We start from the raw sequence: 17458 nt of genomic DNA, 5'->3' as shown, positions 1-17458 counted from the left end.
GTGCCCTCAGTTCTGCAGAGGACAGCTGTTGTTGCATGGGGGCAGTAAGAGGCATTCAGAGGTTAATTATTCATCATGCCCTCATGACGCTGCTTCCAGTTAGAGAGAAGTAGAAAGGGGAGAGAAAGAGTACTGGGCGTGGCTGGTGATCAATGTATTTCTCAGAAGCTGATCTCAAAAACCTTCCATGTAAAAATCTCTCTCATTAGCTCCTTTCCATGTTTTCCTTCTCTGCCTCTTTCCTTTGGCATCAGCTTTAAATTTGTGAAAGTTAAATTTCTTTTTCTAAGAAAATTTCTTTGATTTTTAAGAGCTTGAGGCATAAATGCAGTTGAACACATGGCAGCCAAACATCAGCCTGCTTTTTACAGATGAAGATGACGTAACCGAGGACCTTGGCTGTTGGAGAATGGTTGTGCAGTGTACCTGCTCTAGATTATTTTTATCCTCATACTCTTGCTGTATATTTATAGATGGATAGATGGATCCCATTATATATGATGTACTAGCATCTGATGATTATAAAAAAAAAAGACACATTCTTCTCCCTTTCTGAGACAGTTATATTCAGTGCATCTCCTCGTTTTATTTATTTTTTTCTCAGCAGTACCGGTCTGAATGTGCACTGCATCAAATTTCAGGTCACAGGCTTCGTTCTTCATAATACATTCAACTCGGAGTGAAATCGTTTTTGCTTCAATACCCTCTGTGATGTGATGCTTTAACGAAAGCAGCCATAAGGTCGAAACACATGCGCCCAAAAACATAATTTGTTGCGCTGTCTGTTGAAAATTTAGGTTTAAAAATAACTTGGCCACACATTTTACCAAAAACTCAGATTTTTGTACACAGTAATACATCTTATTTTATACTACACAGTTATGTATTGTGTAGTGTGTTTTCACTCAACTACAAAAACACAACTTGATGAAGAGTGAATCTTTACTGCTAAATTTCACAAGGATTGCACTGATTGTTTTTGTGCATATTCAGCTGTCCCAAAATGAGTAAATGCCAGAATAAAGACAGATCATCTCAAAGGAACTGTGATCAGTTGCTCTAACCCTTACGTGATGTAATCAGAGGCATGTGTGTGAAAGCTTCTTTTTGGGAGAATAAGTTTGATCTTTTTTAAACAATAACTTAAAATAAAATGGCAAAAAAGTGAAACTCATCATTCACTAGTTGTAAAACTATAACTAGTCAGCTTTTTTAGTTTACCAAAAATTTCTGGCTGCAGCTGCAAAGCTGCAGAGGGTAACTTTTACAAAAACATGTTTTTTACTTTTTTGTTGGAACTGTTACTAATCAAGCTTCTCTACCTCCCCCCTGTGGTTTTACTGCCATCTGTAAAAACACACTTCTCAGTCAGAAACAATAATGCTCATGTACACGCTGTTCGTACCGTCCCCCCTTGCTCTCTGCTATGCCACAGCTCCTCCCCCAAAAAAAGCACAGGCTAATTAGTATGGCCATCGATGACAGCGAGTAAACAGCTTTTCTGTAAGGTTTATTTTTTCCTCCACCATTAGCAGAGCTGCAGCAAACCAGCAATCTTGAACTTGTATTTGCGTTGCAGAGGGGAGTGAGCAGTGGTTACATGAGAGAGATTGACGGTGCCAAGACACTCCTCCAGACTCCGACTGGATGTTTCTGACTGGGAGCGGTTTATTTCTGCAGAAGGATCAGCAAGGAGGCAGAGGAACTCTGGTTTTTTAAGAAATGATCTGTTTCATATTATACTATCAAGACAGTTTTAACATGTCATTTAACAGTGACAGTTTTAACAAGTATGTGGAAAACATATTTTTGTAGAAAGTTACCTACTGCTGCTTCAAAACAATTGCTGCATAGTAGACTTACCACGGACTTCAAGAATTAAATCAGTTGTTTTATGTACGACCTGTCTTTTTTTCTTCTTGCACCAGTTTCTAGCACATTGGGTCGTGATGTCATTAGTTTATGCAATGTTTGGCTTTCATGAGGATGGATTTTTCTGTTCAACTGAAGGCCTCTTTCTCATCTAATTACTAGGAATGGCAGGCTGACGTCATCTGTCAGCCTGCCATTCCTATGAAGTGCAGACATGTCTGCACTATGAAGTGCAGACATGCTGCACTTCATAGAGTATAAAATAGGAGTTGCCATGAATTTGAGCCTAAGTGGGAAATAATTCATGACTTCATGTAGCTAAGCATTTGCATTTTAAGATGCATTTAAGAGTATTTATTATGTATATGTTATGTATATCTCTAGCAATTAGTTAATCTAGCTGTTTTCTTGTGTATTCGTCTATCTGGTTGCTTATGGTTGCTGCAGTGAACAGCAAACAGAGCTGGTTTTGTTGCTGTTCTTAACTAAATCAGATTTTTTTTATCTGGTTATTTGACTTTAGACACTGCAATGTTTCAGTTGCAACGAGATGTAGGGACTTCTTGAATTTCTCCTCCTCTAGTCCACTTTCTCTGGGCATATTACGTTACACTGTCAAGGTTACATATCCCCATCTCAACTAAACCCCTCCCCAGGCATCCTACATCTCACTGTCCTTACTGGCTTGTTTGGGTGTGGTCTGGTCTGGATTCTTGATTGCCTGCTCTGTGTACTTGCTATTGAATTTGACTTTGCATGATTTTGTTTAGTGAGGAACCAGAAGGGGGAAGAGAAGACACGTGGGACCCACTTTATAGCTCTGACCTTTCTGAAGCAGTAAAAATGCTAGACGATGACTTGACATTACTCTATCCATAACTCACTTTGTATTTTATCCATTTGGACCTTCAGCCGCAATTAGTTTTGCAGCTACCAAATGTATTCAATGAGGTCTTAACCTCATAAGCTTCTGAAAGATTGATCAAAGTTCACAAAAACACTGACGCCTTGTCGAAAGCTTTCCTTGAAGAGTTACAACTGCAAACAGTTGTCTAGCGTTATATTAAACTTTGAAGATATAGATTAGGATGTCATTTAGGTTTGTGTGTAAAGGCAGTTACCAGTAATGACACTTAATTGGTTTTTCAGTGTGATTACTTTTTATATTAGCGGTTATACCAGGAAGTCTTCAGCATAGATCTTCTCTCTCCTTTTCTTGTAAATTTTCCCCTTTTTTTGATTCCTTTTCCTTTAATGCGTAACTCCAAAAAGGAGCCTGGGTGCGTTTCTAGAAAAGCTGAAGTGTAAGCAATGAGTTGATGTATTAGTCACATATTTTCTGTGGGCTACAATGACTGTCTTTTGTCTGGACTTTTTTTTGCCACTGGAGAGATTTTACATTCCCCAAAGAGATTGAAAAAATCAAAAGAAATGATGACCATGTCGCTTTCTTAAAGGAAAAAGACTGTGGTCTGTTTTTATGTTTTACCTACATAAGTACCACCAGATCTTACTCAGTTTAAACAATTACATTTATAAATAAAAATAAACAGTATTTTTTAAGGAAGGAGCAGTTTGCACATGACTTGAAGTTATAGTCAAACTAAAATATTTAATCATCAAGCAAATTACTTGTTTCATAAAGAAAGATAATCAGTTCATCTAATGTTCAAACCATTGCGTGTGGCTCAACACTGTTGGCAAGGAAAATCTCTCGTCAGCACTGCAGCTCCATTAGCAGACAGACAAATAAACAGCTGCCTCCAAAACACTTTGAAAACAAAGGCAAACAAAGTCTTGTAGCAGCACATAGATTTGTACCTTTTATTACTCATTTATGGCTGGTTTGGGAATCATTTTCATAGCACTGTTTTTGTGGAATTGTTTAGATAAATTAGTTCTTGTAACTGAGAGACGGAACATAAACCGCAGCAAGGTCCTTGTTTATGCACAATCGATCAAACTGTGCAGAGACTTTTTTTTAACTGCTACCAAAGCTCATGAAATAATGTTGAGAGACAACAGCCACAATTTTAAACCAGTAGCTTAATGTTTAAGACGCATAAATCTATATAAGAAGAACATGTCGGTTTCTTCCTTGCTTTTTGTAAATAACCTGCATCTGTAGGTGTGACAAAGCCCTTGGTTGCATAGATTTACAGTTTGAAACACTTGTAAAGTACAGGCTTGGTTGAACATGCTGGTTCTTGCGTTTCTTGTCTCTGCCTATCAGTCGAGTTTAATGGACCAAATAAAAGCCTCTGGATCTATAAACTGGACAGCAGAGCATTAATTTACTTCCCTAAACCAAGGAAACTGAAGCTCATCTTAGCTTTCGCTTAGAATCTCCTGTCAGTGTAATCTGACTCCTAAATGGACAAAAACATGTGCACATAAAAACACACACACACTTCTATATTTGTATTTTATAACATATTTGTAATCGATGCAATTTATCAATTTTATTTAGTTATATAGGTAAATCATAAAAGTCATTGACCCAAGTAAGGTGTTGCATTGAACATAATGCAAAAGCTCATATTGCTCTATAGTGTAATCCGCTAAAACACAGCTTTAGTGGTTTATTTAGACATGGTTTTTCTGACCAATTAAGCTTTTTAGAAGAAGAATGACAATGTTGTTTTAAGTCAGTTTGACACAACAGTTCGAAACAGGTTTCAACTGTACTATATTTTACTATGTTTTATAGTTTTGCTCTTGGCTGCTCGATTAAATTTTAAATCAACATGTCGCCTTAACTGCTCTCGCCAGCAGAGGGTGCTACAGGAAGTGTGCATAAAAACAGTTACGCACGATTACAGTGCCACTCCTTATGAGCGCACTAGAATAAGATATTTCTACCAGTGGTGCTACACTGAGGTATGATTCAGCTTGTCTGTCTCATGCATTGATTGTCAGCTGGAAGAAATGTTGCTGATGCTGTAGTTAAATGTTCAAATTGATGGTAGAAAGTGTGAACAAAAATAGAGTTGTGAGAAGGTGTCCCTGTCCTTTGTGCTGTAATTTCAGACTGCTACCATCAGCTGCATTAATGGAGAGAGACTTTTGAAGCAGACTTCTGGTGGTTCATACACACGCATGAGCTGTAATATTGTGTTTTATTACCTGCTAATATGAAAAGTGCAAACCATCTGATATAAGACTGCTAAGAGCTAATGTGGAAGGCTGCATCTTGGCACAGTTGGAACTGCAGCAGTGAGCTGGCTGTTCTCATACACATCTCCGTTGACTGTAGGTCACATATTCACTAACATTCACATTAAATGCTCAAATGTTCATGCTTGATGTTCTCACGCACGCACACGCACGCACGCACGCACGCACGCACACACACCCACACACACACACACACACACACACACACCACACACACACACACACACACACACACACACACACACACACACACACACACACCGGAGTGGATTTACAGCTAAAGCTGTTCATACAGACTGAGATTTTCATGCACATCTGGTCAGGATCATTTCTCTGTGTGTGTATGCGCGTCTGTGTCAGAGTGTGTGTTGGTATAAGGACGGGTCTTTCTTTCATCATTCATCTGCCCCTCACAATTCCTGTCCTCTTGGTTGTTCTCTTTTGAGTAGTTCATTTTCATTTGGTTGTTTCATTCTTCGGTTCTCAATACCTGGACCTTCAGCTGGAGAATACAATTTTTTTCATTAGCAAAGTCTCATTTTGGATCTTGTATAAAGACAACTGAGAAAGGGGAAAAAAAAAGAATTTGCACATAATCTTTTAAATCAAAAACTAAAGTTTTTTTTATTTTTGCGGTAATTTAATCCAGAGTTACTTCGATTTTTCTCTAATTAGAGTGAAGCTTTTTATGGAGGAAAGCCGTATTTTAACTGTAGGTTAATATTTGGGAATTTCAATAACACCTACAAAGAGAGAGTTTAGCAAAATAACATTTCTTGTGGCAAAATAATTTTTACTTGGGACGACAAAAAATCAAAAGGAGGAAGTTATGGCGCATGCTGCTGCTCATCTGAAGAAAGCTCGTGAGCTTGAGCAACATCCAGAATATAGAGCTCTACAAAAAGCCAGGGAAAGGCGGAGAAGGAAGCGGGAAAAGGCAAAGCGCCAGGTAAAATCTTTGCAGTTGAGTGTCTCTTTCATTGTTGAGTTCATGTTCAGACTGGTTGAATATTTAACTTGGTGGTGGTGAAATATTACAAATACTTTCTGTAATGTCAACACACAATATATTGTATATCTTTAGGGGCTGAGATATCAAAGCTCACACAACAAGACAGTAGGGATATTGTGTAATGGCAAAAAAAGAAAAGTACCAAGAAAATGTTGATTATTCTTTGCAATGATATTCAACATATTATTGCAATTTTAGAATGAGTGTCACCATTCGATATTTTCTTGATATTGTGCAGCATAAATGCTGGGGATTTTGTGCAACACCCTTGCTTGGATTTAAAGTACCAAATTAATTTAAATAGGTGAAGACTTTGTGTTGTTGTAGCCTGTTGAGTTCTTTACTGTTCTTAGTGCTGTGAAGGTGTTTACTGTGTGTCAGGGATACAAATAATTTTCCTGCCTATTATTCCAAAGTCTGAAAACTTTGCTATGTAACAGCTAATGAGACATGCAATTTGCACATTTACCGGCACAGTTGAAGGCCCCTTTAGTTCACATTTGTGTGAACTCGTACATTGAAAACTAAATGATCAAAATTAAATACAAATAACCTTCTTTTGGTGACAAGCTCGCATCTCCCCTGCACAATTCTTGTGTGTAGGGAACACCACAGACCTTGCAGTCCACATTCTGATTCAAACCCCAGCTGTCACACCATCCCCCAACCCCCCAAACCCCCCCCATCCCCAGTAGCTAACAGCAAGGGGCTGCAGACGTGGTAGAATTGATGATCTAAAATGATAAAAATAGCAAAAGCAAGAGCGACTGTGACGGTTAAATGTTTACGTGTGGAGTTGTTAACCTGCAAAGAGAGAGACGCAGAGGAAGACCAGGCAAGACAAGCCTTGGATGCATGCAGGATGCATATTAGACAGAACCAAGTTGAGGGATATGATATTTACAATATGGAAAAGATTGAATGATGTCATTTCAAAGAAGAAAGGATGATTTCGACTGATTTCAGCGTTTGGACCAACAATCTAAGTTGTTTCTGGTGGACTTGTTTGCTGGGAAGCAAAACAAAAAAAGATTCTACCAAAGGATGTAAAGTGAGCAACTTCAGAACTAGACTTCCATGGACTGTTTCAGCAGCGTGCTGTGTTGACGTTAGGGAGGAAGGGATTCATCTGTAGGTGAAAAACTTGATCATAATGGGCAATTCAGCGTCATGTAAAGCCTGTGGATTAGATAAAACTTTAAAGAGTGATGGGAGTGACGGTGACTCAAACCAACAATCTGAATACTACAAATATGCTGACTCTCTACCTGAAGAGGTTGATTTCCAGGTAAGAGAAGGCAAATTTTGGCTTCTGCTGCGGTAGATAATGTTTTTTTTCTGATCTGTACTGACAAAAGTTCTGCTTATTTTTACCTGACTGCCACTGGTGTGTTTGTCTGTGTGTTATGACCTCAATGGTAATAGGTTTGATTTCTGACCTTACATAAGGACTTGGCCTCATCTCCCTTGTGCTCTAAGTGTACATCTTCCTACTTGGCATCCAGCAGAGCCTTAGTGGCACCACCATCCCTTAACAACTGAAAGAAGTTGTAGTTTGCGAGGAGCAATGTTTGAGACACAGGACAACATATGGAGGGAGGTGCTCTGTTCAGATTTGTTCAAAATCAAATGGTGGACATTACCTAAACGCTCTACTCTCAGCATAAAATATTTTAGTTAGTGCTGTAGGGATGCTTTTCCTTGAGAGTAGGGCAGATGTCCCAGCAGGGCGATGATGGTAAATGTACATCCACATGTACAACGAAATGATGTAGATATAAAACAGCTAAAAGTTTCAATGGTCCAGGTAAAGTCTGGGCCAAAATCTAGTTGAGAATCTGAGGCAGTATGTAAAAATTATTATTGACAGCCGTTCTCCCTCCAGTCTGAGCTATTTTGTGAAGAAGAATCTAGAAAAATATATACAATCTGATGTGCAATGCTTGACAAAACATACCCCAAAAGATTTGCAACATTAACTGTAGCAAAAGGTGTTTCTAAAGTATTGACTCAGTGTCTCAACAAAAATGCCTCATTTCAGATTTGTATTACAACATTTAGAAAACTATCTTCCCTTTTGCTCCCACCTCACAAATGCTACTGTATATTGTCGTAATTTTGCATAAAATCTCAATATAATACATTGAAGTTTGTTGTCAGTTGTTGGCTGACAGAATATGAAAAACTCAAAGTATGACAGCTTTTTCAAAATGGTAGAAGTAAAAAAATGTATATGTCTAGGTTTTGTAAGTTAAGCGAATACTCCAGGTCTTCCAGAGTTTTGAACTTTTAATGTGAGAAAAACATATGTGTGTGTTTGGGGCTCGTGGGGTTGTGTGTGTTGGTGTGTGGCTCATTTGAGCAGATGTCTCATGGTTAAATTTAGAATGGCCTACTCAGACTTATCTTATGGATCTTTAACTTCTGCAAAACTGCACCCCTCCTCATTTGAAGCAAAGGTGTAATGTAGGCATATGTAAATGATAATGATAGAAAATGTCTCATATCAAATCAATACACGTGTATATAAAACTGCTACTGCAAAAGAACTGCCTGGATATGTTATCTCATAGGCTATAATGTTTAAAATGCCAAGAAATCATGTCTCAGTGTTGGCAGCATATTTAGTCAGTTGTATGGACTCTCACTGCCTTTGAGAACCACTCCTGATATTATAATAGTGGCTGAGACGCTAAAACTCACAAGAGTGATTTTAACATTGTAAGAGAATAAAAACGTGGGTTAATCCTGAAATTTATTGCATTTGGCAACAATATTGGAGACACATTTTCCTAATATTATATTATGCAACCCTTAATCAAAATCAATATCGTTCTGTATTGTAGCTCCTTGCAAGTGTTTTTTTTCCCTTTTTACACCATAAAATAACATATGAAAGCAAAAGTAAAGACAATTGTTTGCTCGTTGATGTTAATTAAAACAACTCTGTATCTGTCTCTACAGTCTGACAGTAACACCAGTTTTCTCCGGGCTGCCCGAGCCGGAAACACTGACAAAGTCCTTGAATTCCTCAAAAATGGAGTAGACATCTGCACCTGCAACCAGGTAAGAAAACTTGAAATGCCACAACTGTTTCACAACATTATATCATGTTGCTTTGTTTGGGGTGCATAATTTTACTTTTTTATAATGTAGCCATAACTAAAGCCTGATGTTGCACATTGTCCACATAGCATGTGGGAAGCACTTTGTTACCACCTATTTGCCAGAGTTGTATTAAATGATGCCTAATTTTCTCATTTTCATAGTATATAATTACATCCCTATTATACTGTATTCAATAAAAAAACATTCTGTTCATTTATCTTTAATTTATCAGCAAAAACAATAGCATCTTTTGAAAATAACCTTTAAGAAGGTGTTATTGGTCCGATGTATTATTCTAATCATAAATGCTATGTTTTCATTGGTGAATATTTTTATATGGCATGCTTAAAGCAGGCTTAGATTATAAAGCAATATCTCAAGTGTTGAACATTTCACAGAGCACTGCTCAATCATACAAACACTGACATAACATGGTGCAACTGCACTTCTACCACTTTTTCAGATTTAACCCATTTCAATTTAAACCGAAAAAGTGAAAAGGCTCCTGGTAGCTCTGAAGGAACTGCAGAGATCAGGTGGGAGAATATATCAACAAAGCAACTATTACTTATGCACAAATCCTGTAGGGGACACCACAGATATATGCACAGATAAGAACAAACTTTTTGTCCTACTATGTGCAATAGAAAACAGATATTGCACATGATCCAGAACTCACCATTTCAAAATAAAACAAAGGTGGACTGCTCCAATGTAAAGCAAAAAAAATACAGTTTAACGGCTACTGCATGTTCATAAAACTTGTGAAAGCTGTCTTTTTTTACTGCTGTTTCATAATTTCATCAGAGAAGCTATACACACCCAAACAAACAGTGCCATTGTTCCCAAACACATATCTAAAATTGCTTCCCTCAACACACCCATTACCCCCACCAATCCGAGCAGTAAGGCTCTGACAGCTGTTCTCACCCCTACTGCCCACCCTTATTCGGATTCCACTGAGGAGGGGGAGCGATCCAAGGGGGTCAAATAGCTCCGAATACAGCTCTGTCAACCGCTCTGTGTCATTGTGATTTGCAGCAGTCACAAGGCGTCTCACAGAGGGATGTCGCCTGAGCCTACGTGAGCATATGTGTTGTGCACACATTCCTTGTGTTCCACCTTCATGTTGCTGTTGGCTTTTTATAATTAAAATGTTAGTTAACTCTACTTATTTATAAACTGGATTGTAATTGGCTGGTAGCAAGAAAGTACAGATGCCCATCCATTGCTCTACTGTTTGTTGCCATGGGCAGCATGGGGTTACATTAGGAGGGATGGTAGGTAACTACACACCAACACAAGACCCTGCAACACGAGAGTCATGCCTTTAAAATTATTTCCTTGTGTCTGATGACCAAGTGTTAGATGTTGTCAGGTGACTAAAAGTATGAGTGACATTATAATGTGCAGCACCACATCAATCGTCTTTTTTGATATGCTTTGACTAGTTTTATGTTTACTAATCTACATATTTATTTATTTTAAAAAGCCATCTTTTGGATCACATTACCATTAAATGTAATGTCAATACTTAACACTGGATTAGGGCTTTAACCTTGATTCTTAAAGTTTTATTAATAAGCCACCGTGAAAAAAGACAGTAAAAATATTTTTATTGTCCGAAGTAAAATTAAACAACTTTTCATATGTTAAGCCATATAGGATTAGAAAGATTATTTATATTTGTTAAATATCTTTGAATTTATTTAAACTGGAAAACTTACCTGCATTGTTTTAAATAAAACATTTGTTACACCTTCTCACAGTAGTGAGCTTGAATCTTTGCCCACTCCTCCTGACAGAACTGATGTAACTGAGTCAAGTTTACTGCTTTGCTGACACCCATCTTTACAGTTTTGTCTATTTATGGTGCAAATAGAAATTAGTATAGTAATCTTAACTGATGTAAATATTTAAGCTTACTGAGAAAAAAAAACCTTACATATAAATACAGTGTATGTTAATATCTGGTTTCATCCACAGCCAGGATTTCTTTTTGTTCGCTTAGTCGTTTTTCGCATTTTATCCGATAAAATTATTTTGTCTAATGACAAAGACAGTTATAAATTCCCAGTCACGGAGTTCTTAAAAAATGCTTTTACTAATTCTGTACAGTTGTTAGAAACTCAGAAGCTGGAACCTCAGCAATTAATAACTATCCAGTCCTAGAAAGCAGCATCCCTGTTTGAACTACGGTCTTGTGCCAAACGTAGGGGACTTTCCAACTTAGTAAAAGAGAAGAGATTTATTCCTAGCCTGCCAAAGCCACAGTCACCCTAGGATGCCTCTTGCACTGATTGGATGAATGAGGCAAACAAATACAACCATGTTTTTGAGAGAGGTAAATTCATTCTCCTTTTTTTTTTAAACAAATTTAACATGGCTAGAGTATTTGTGGGCAACCGAATCTATATGAACCAGCTTTTTTTGCTTGAGCTCTTTTGTTCTACATCCTTACTGTCAAATTGAACAGACTTTCCCTCTAATCCACTCCAGCATTAATCCTCGGTGAGTGATATTGCTCTTTAATCTGCGTTTCCTCTTTTCACCGCCGTAATTTTATCCCCATGTGACACTCGAGTGCCTAAAGCAACCCCAATTAACTGTGACCACTTAAGTGTGATCATAACAAAGGTCAGCGGTCAGAAGACAGATAAATATTAATCTGTGCTGGACGGAGTTCGTCCAAACTGGCGATGCTGACTGTCCATTAGCTAAATGAAGCTTTCACTTACAGCTCAGTGCAGTGAAGAAAGGGGGCTTTAGATCAGCCTGCGTGGCAGAGGGTGCACATATGTGTGTTTGCTGGTGGACTTGCACTTTTCTCCTTGAATACATAATGGCTTAAATGTGATTGAAAGACTATAATGAGGTTGCAGTAATTCTTTTTTTTTGGCTGAGTCATGGTCGGCCATTTTACAACTGACACACAATGATTAAACCTCTTCTGTCGTCTCCAATATTACCAAAGTGTATCTGAACTCACAAGTGTTCACTCTCAAAAGATATGAACTGGGTAAACAAAGACAAATGTAACAAGGAAATCTTATATGTGGACAACTGCAATTATGTTTTGCTTTAAGACGAGTACAGCTCGAGCTTTAAAGGTTATTTTTTTACTTAATAAGGAAACTTTTTCCTCTGATGAATGCCCCACTTTTTTGTTGAAATGTCGGTATAATTTTAGTCACCGCTAAAAATTGCTACATCTATGTTTGTGTGTGCCCCACATGCTCCCTGTGACTGCGCAGAAACTTGACTCTCCTGTTGGCTGTTTGGCATTTGGCAACAGGGGTAGCTAGAGTGAAACACGTGTCTATTTTTTTTTATTTGTCAGTGTATATCTGCAAACACCAAAGTTGTGTAAGACATACATGCCCTTAGCAACATAACAGTTCCTCTTCTACATCAGATCCACCAAAGAACCTTCAGTACTGACTGGGAAGCAAATCCTCTTTCTGTGATCTATCCGACATAACCTGCAGTGGTGGGGAGAGTGGGTGCAGAAGAACTTAAAGGAAAATTAAACTCCATCGCATTTAAATCCATGTTGGAGTTCCACATAATAGAGAAGATCAAAAGGACAATCTGGTGGAAAAGGAATATTGAGCCTGGGAAGACTGATGATTTAAAGAAGCAGGGAATCTGAAGTGTGAACTGCTACTTTGCCATTCTGTCTCAGATTGACAGGAGCACCAAGGAGAATGGAGGAAAAGCAGGATGAGGTGCATTCTTCTCTTGGTTTACTAGTCTCAGAGAAGATGTGTGTTTATGTGTGAGTCTTGTGCAGGGTGGGTAGATTACCTTTTTTTTAAATGAAATATCCAATTTGTTTGGTTTGGTTTTAATTAATGTGTTGTCTTACTGTGCTGTTGCGATAGCACTGTTTGATGTATGTCTGTTTGTTATAGAAAGTAGATATTTACCTTGGGTATGAGATTTTTTCTAGTCATAACTTGCCAGGGAGTTAATCCTTAATAATCGTAGCTTAAAACGTTTTTAGAAAATTGAACGTCTTGGTTCTCTAGAGGATGAAAACAGAACAAATTCTTCTGCAGCTTTTATGTTTTCATTTATATATCTTGTATGTCTAAAATTGACTTGGAGGACTGTTAATAGTCACATATCATAATGCAATTTATTACTGTCCTGTCCTGTAAAGACAAGTTAGCGTGCCATATTTTGCAGAAATGTTGAGTCAATGAATAACGGCATCCTTTTCTAAAATGAAACTAATAATCCAATCCAAAATTTTATATCTGAAGTTGCATTCTACAATTTCAGTACTGGTAAGTCAAACCTTAACAAAAAAATAAAAATCCAATAGCATTCCCAAAATTCAGATCAATATGTCTGTGGATGCAACATTAAGAAATTTTACAATGATTTCCAATCCTGATTTCTACATCAGGAATATGATATAAAAAGTTTCAAAAACAAAACTGAAAACGTTTTCCAGCCTTCCTACTCTGAGAAGCTATTACAAAGGAGTAAAACATATAGCATGTTTTACTGTAACGCAATGTTTCTGTATTTATAACAACATGAATGTTTTTTTTTTACTGCAGAATGGTCTCAATGCATTACACCTGGCAGCTAAGGAAGGACACAAAGATTTAGTAGAAGAACTGCTGCAAAGAGGAGCCTCCGTTGACTCATCTACCAAGGTACGCTCACAAGCTAAGATCTTATGTTACTCAGTGTTGATTCTACAGATATAAAGCACATGTTGTCTGCTAATTAATAATCACATATATGAAATTTAAAAATCGAATGCGGGAAGGGAATATCCTTTACTTTCTGAACTCACTTCAAGTCCCCAACTTCAAAAAGATCAAGTGAGTCTTTACTTGGATTGTAGTTCGTATTTCACATTCAGTGAAACAGTGTAAGTGGGATAACTGCAGCTGTGTAGTATGTTGCTTGGCAATCTGTTCACTATGAGCCACAGAGTAGCCAACATGAAATCTGTCACCATGCTGCTTGTGTCCTTGGACTGGCATGTGTATCGGTGTGGAGTTCTTCACATGTCCTTACAAATGAATTAATAAATAAGGTTTGAGTACTGAAAGGGATACATTTAAAGGGTCGTGTTTTACATGTCCAAAGAATCTAACTTTTAACTTTCTAATATATAATTCATTTTTCTCTGTCTTTGATATTTATGTTTGTAGATCTGTAACCTTTATAAGTATTAACTCTTCAGTCTCTGTTGCTTAGTTCCCCCCGTTCTACTCAACTACATCAACTGTGACTGGTTGTTGCCTTGCTAAGCTATATACAGGGCTAGCCTATTTTTAACATTATTTGCTTTAATGTAACAATCAGCATAGCTATCTGTGAAATTAAAAAAATACTAATAAAATCAGGATATTTAATTTTTATATTGTTCATTTCATTTTAAATAATAGTAAAAAAAATACAATTAACAGCACAAATTTCTTTATAATAGCAATTCTATTAACCAAGATAATCAGGATTATTCTGAAATGATAATTATTTCAAATGATTAATCACCGAGTTTGGAAAGATATCCATCTATGGTTTCTGGAGAACAGAAATTTGCCTTCTGTTTACTGGACTGAAACAGTAATGACTAAAATTGTAAAAGCTAAATAATAATAATTACTGCTCCTCACAAGAGCATTAGTTCTCTTGAGAACTAATTTTACACAGATTTTTTTATGACATCTGTGTCTATTCATTCAAGTGTTTGTTCCCACACTGATGAACTGACTACTTTTGTATTCTGCTTTTGTGATTTCCTGATCCTTTTGCGTTTTGGTTGTCTCATACCCAATTTATTCTAGGTATAAAGTCTACAGTGAGAGATTAGGCACTGATAATATTTCCCTTCACACCAGAGTTGAGGGCTCTTTTGTCTCTTTCTGTTGCGCTGTGCTCACTTTTCAGAATGCATTTGCCCAAAGCACATGGGTTCAGTCTATGAAAGAGGTGGAAGTGCTTAAACCTACAAAATATCCACTTTGCTCACTCACCAATGATATTGCAGTTTGACCTTTTTTTAGAGCAAGAGATACTTTGTGCCTGCTGGAAATATTGATGTTTTATTTTTGTAAATATGTGTATCAGTAAATAAAGCTACACTCGTCTATAAACAGGTTTATTTTCTGACAACAGAGTTTTCATGCTATGCACATTCCAGAAGCTCTTGGCTAATGCCACCATTAGTGTACAATCTATTTTGATTTGTTCATAAGGCCCCTGTAAAATTGTATTTTATATTTATTCTTTTCAGGTATTCCCTCAAAAATATTTAATTCCTGTTAATTGGTTGTGGAAATAATAAAACAAATACACACAAAACAGGAACTTTAAAGTTTGGATGAAAAAGATTTATATTTTTAAGAATCCTGAATCATTATATTAACCAAATAATATGCTATGCTGCCCAAATGCTTAGGCAGATTTTTCCTAATTTAATTACTGAAAGAAACTGTGATCTTCTGTTGTTTTTTCCTCGCAGAAAGGAAACACTGCCCTCCATATCGCCTCATTGGCAGGACAAAAAGAAGTAGTGAGGCTGCTGGTGAACAGGGGAGCAGATGTCAATGCTCAGTCACAGGTGAGAGTTACTAGAGGTTAAATATTATTAATGGGTGATGTCCACGCTCATGTCTACTTGTATCATAGGTGTGTGCATATAGTGATGTGATGTTTCTGTCTGAGCAGAATGGCTTCACTCCTCTCTACATGGCGGCCCAGGAAAATCATTTGGAGGTGGTGCGGTACTTGCTGGAAAATGAAGGAAACCAAAGCATTGCAACAGAAGTGTGTATAATGCTGGACATTTATTTATGTGTTCAGTTATTCACATCAAATATTTAGTTGTAGTTAATTCAGCTTTTTTTCTAAATTAGTTTCACCAATATTTTTTTCTTTTTTTTTAATTGCTTTTGCAGGATGGCTTTACCCCTCTTGCGATCGCCCTCCAACAGGGTCACAACTCTGTGGTCTCGCTGCTTTTGGAGCATGACACCAAGGGTAAGGTCCGCCTGCCCGCCCTGCACATAGCGGCCCGCAAAGATGACACCAAGTCTGCTGCCCTCCTGCTTCAGAATGACCACAACGCTGATGTGCAGTCGAAGGTATGTCACAGAAAACAGGTAGATTTTGGTCATGGAATAGTTTTTGATGATTGCAAGATGAATATATTTACAAAACGAACTAACAGAAGCAGGCAGGGTGGAGTGAGCAGTGCTTTACAACAGGACTTTTCAAAGAGTGGGATGTAGCCTCCTGGAGGGGTGTGCAACATGAGAAGATAAAAAACAAAAAACAAAATAAGTAACTATGAACGTTTAGCCAATTTCATGTAGCCTATGCCTGACAGATTTTTAGTGCCTAAGGCTATGATGAGTAAGGAGACAGAGTCTGGGCCAAGCAAAAATAAAAACAAGGAAGTATGACCAAGATTATTTGAAGTTGTAAGTTTGTTCTCTAAAGGGAGGCGAGCTCTTCCACTCTTTTAAAACCCCTGATATACAAAAACATATGCCACTTTGATTCTTAATACCCCTTGTCCTGCTCCATGCCTCCTTGTCTTTGAGTGTCTTAAGCTTGTGTTTTAAATTACAGTCTGAAGTCTGTTCCCTAACATTCCTACACCCTATTCCTCCTTTCTTTTTTGATGCCTCCTAACCAGATGATGGTCAATAGAACCACAGAGGTATACAGACTCGCCACCTCTTCATTTGAATTTGTTTTTGTCGCCTATGGCCATCTCTTACAGATCTCTTACCCTGAAACTTCCCCAAATTTTAAGGAGCTTTTGTGACTTTCAGAATTCCTGCACGTCACATTTATGTGCCGTTAATACGGATGCATGAAGGTCACACACTGCATGGCTGATAGAGAAACACTTGGTGTTTTACTTGATCCAAGAAAATGTTTGTTAATGAAACTCTATAGCTCACATCACATCACTTTTTTTTTTTACCTTTAAAGAGGTTGAAAATTCTTTAAATGCCATTCTTTATGTTACATATTTTTAATTGAACACTTAGCGGTAGCGGTATTTTTTTTCATTGTTCATGCTTGTTTTTATCTGGAAGAAAATTATGGCATGTGTACTTTCAGCATGTTATTATTGCTTTTATTCTCTGAAATACTTGGTTTATCTTTAAGTTAACTGTGTTTCTTAATTAAATTGCACCATGTCTATCAGAATGGGAAGGTAAGAAGCCAAACATACTTTTAGTGTTTTATGTAGACATGTTGGAACTTTTTAATATGATTCATTTGTCTGTCCCTGCAGAAATGCAA

General features: G+C 37.4%; 1 protein-coding gene across 9 annotated transcripts in view; it reads left to right on the top strand.

Annotated features, from left to right (window-relative positions):
• Positions 1 to 17458, top strand: part of ank2a (ankyrin 2a, neuronal) — a 79010-nt gene that overhangs the window by 7588 nt on the left and 53964 nt on the right. For 5 of the 9 annotated variants that reach the window (XM_081608896.1, XM_081608894.1, XM_008417070.3 and 2 more), the window contains exons 2-7: positions 9026 to 9127; positions 13741 to 13839; positions 15660 to 15758; positions 15866 to 15964; positions 16096 to 16281; positions 16839 to 16862. In XM_081608896.1, the coding sequence (XP_081465022.1) occupies positions 9026 to 9127; positions 13741 to 13839; positions 15660 to 15758; positions 15866 to 15964; positions 16096 to 16281; positions 16839 to 16862 (609 nt within the window). Of the gene's footprint in view, positions 1 to 9025; positions 9128 to 12459; positions 12898 to 13740; positions 13840 to 15659; positions 15759 to 15865; positions 15965 to 16095; positions 16282 to 16838; positions 16863 to 17458 lie in introns of those variants that run through there. The other 4 variants (XM_017305054.2, XM_008417093.3, XM_017305042.2 and 1 more) reach the window with 2 other exon arrangements.

This window comes from Poecilia reticulata, chromosome 1 (assembly GCF_904066995.2).
Source record: "Poecilia reticulata chromosome 1, P_reticulata-male-v2, whole genome shotgun sequence".
NCBI lineage: Eukaryota > Metazoa > Chordata > Actinopteri > Cyprinodontiformes > Poeciliidae > Poecilia > Poecilia reticulata.
Note: the sequence above shows the minus strand (reverse complement) of the source record. Positions and strands in the feature narration are given on the sequence as shown.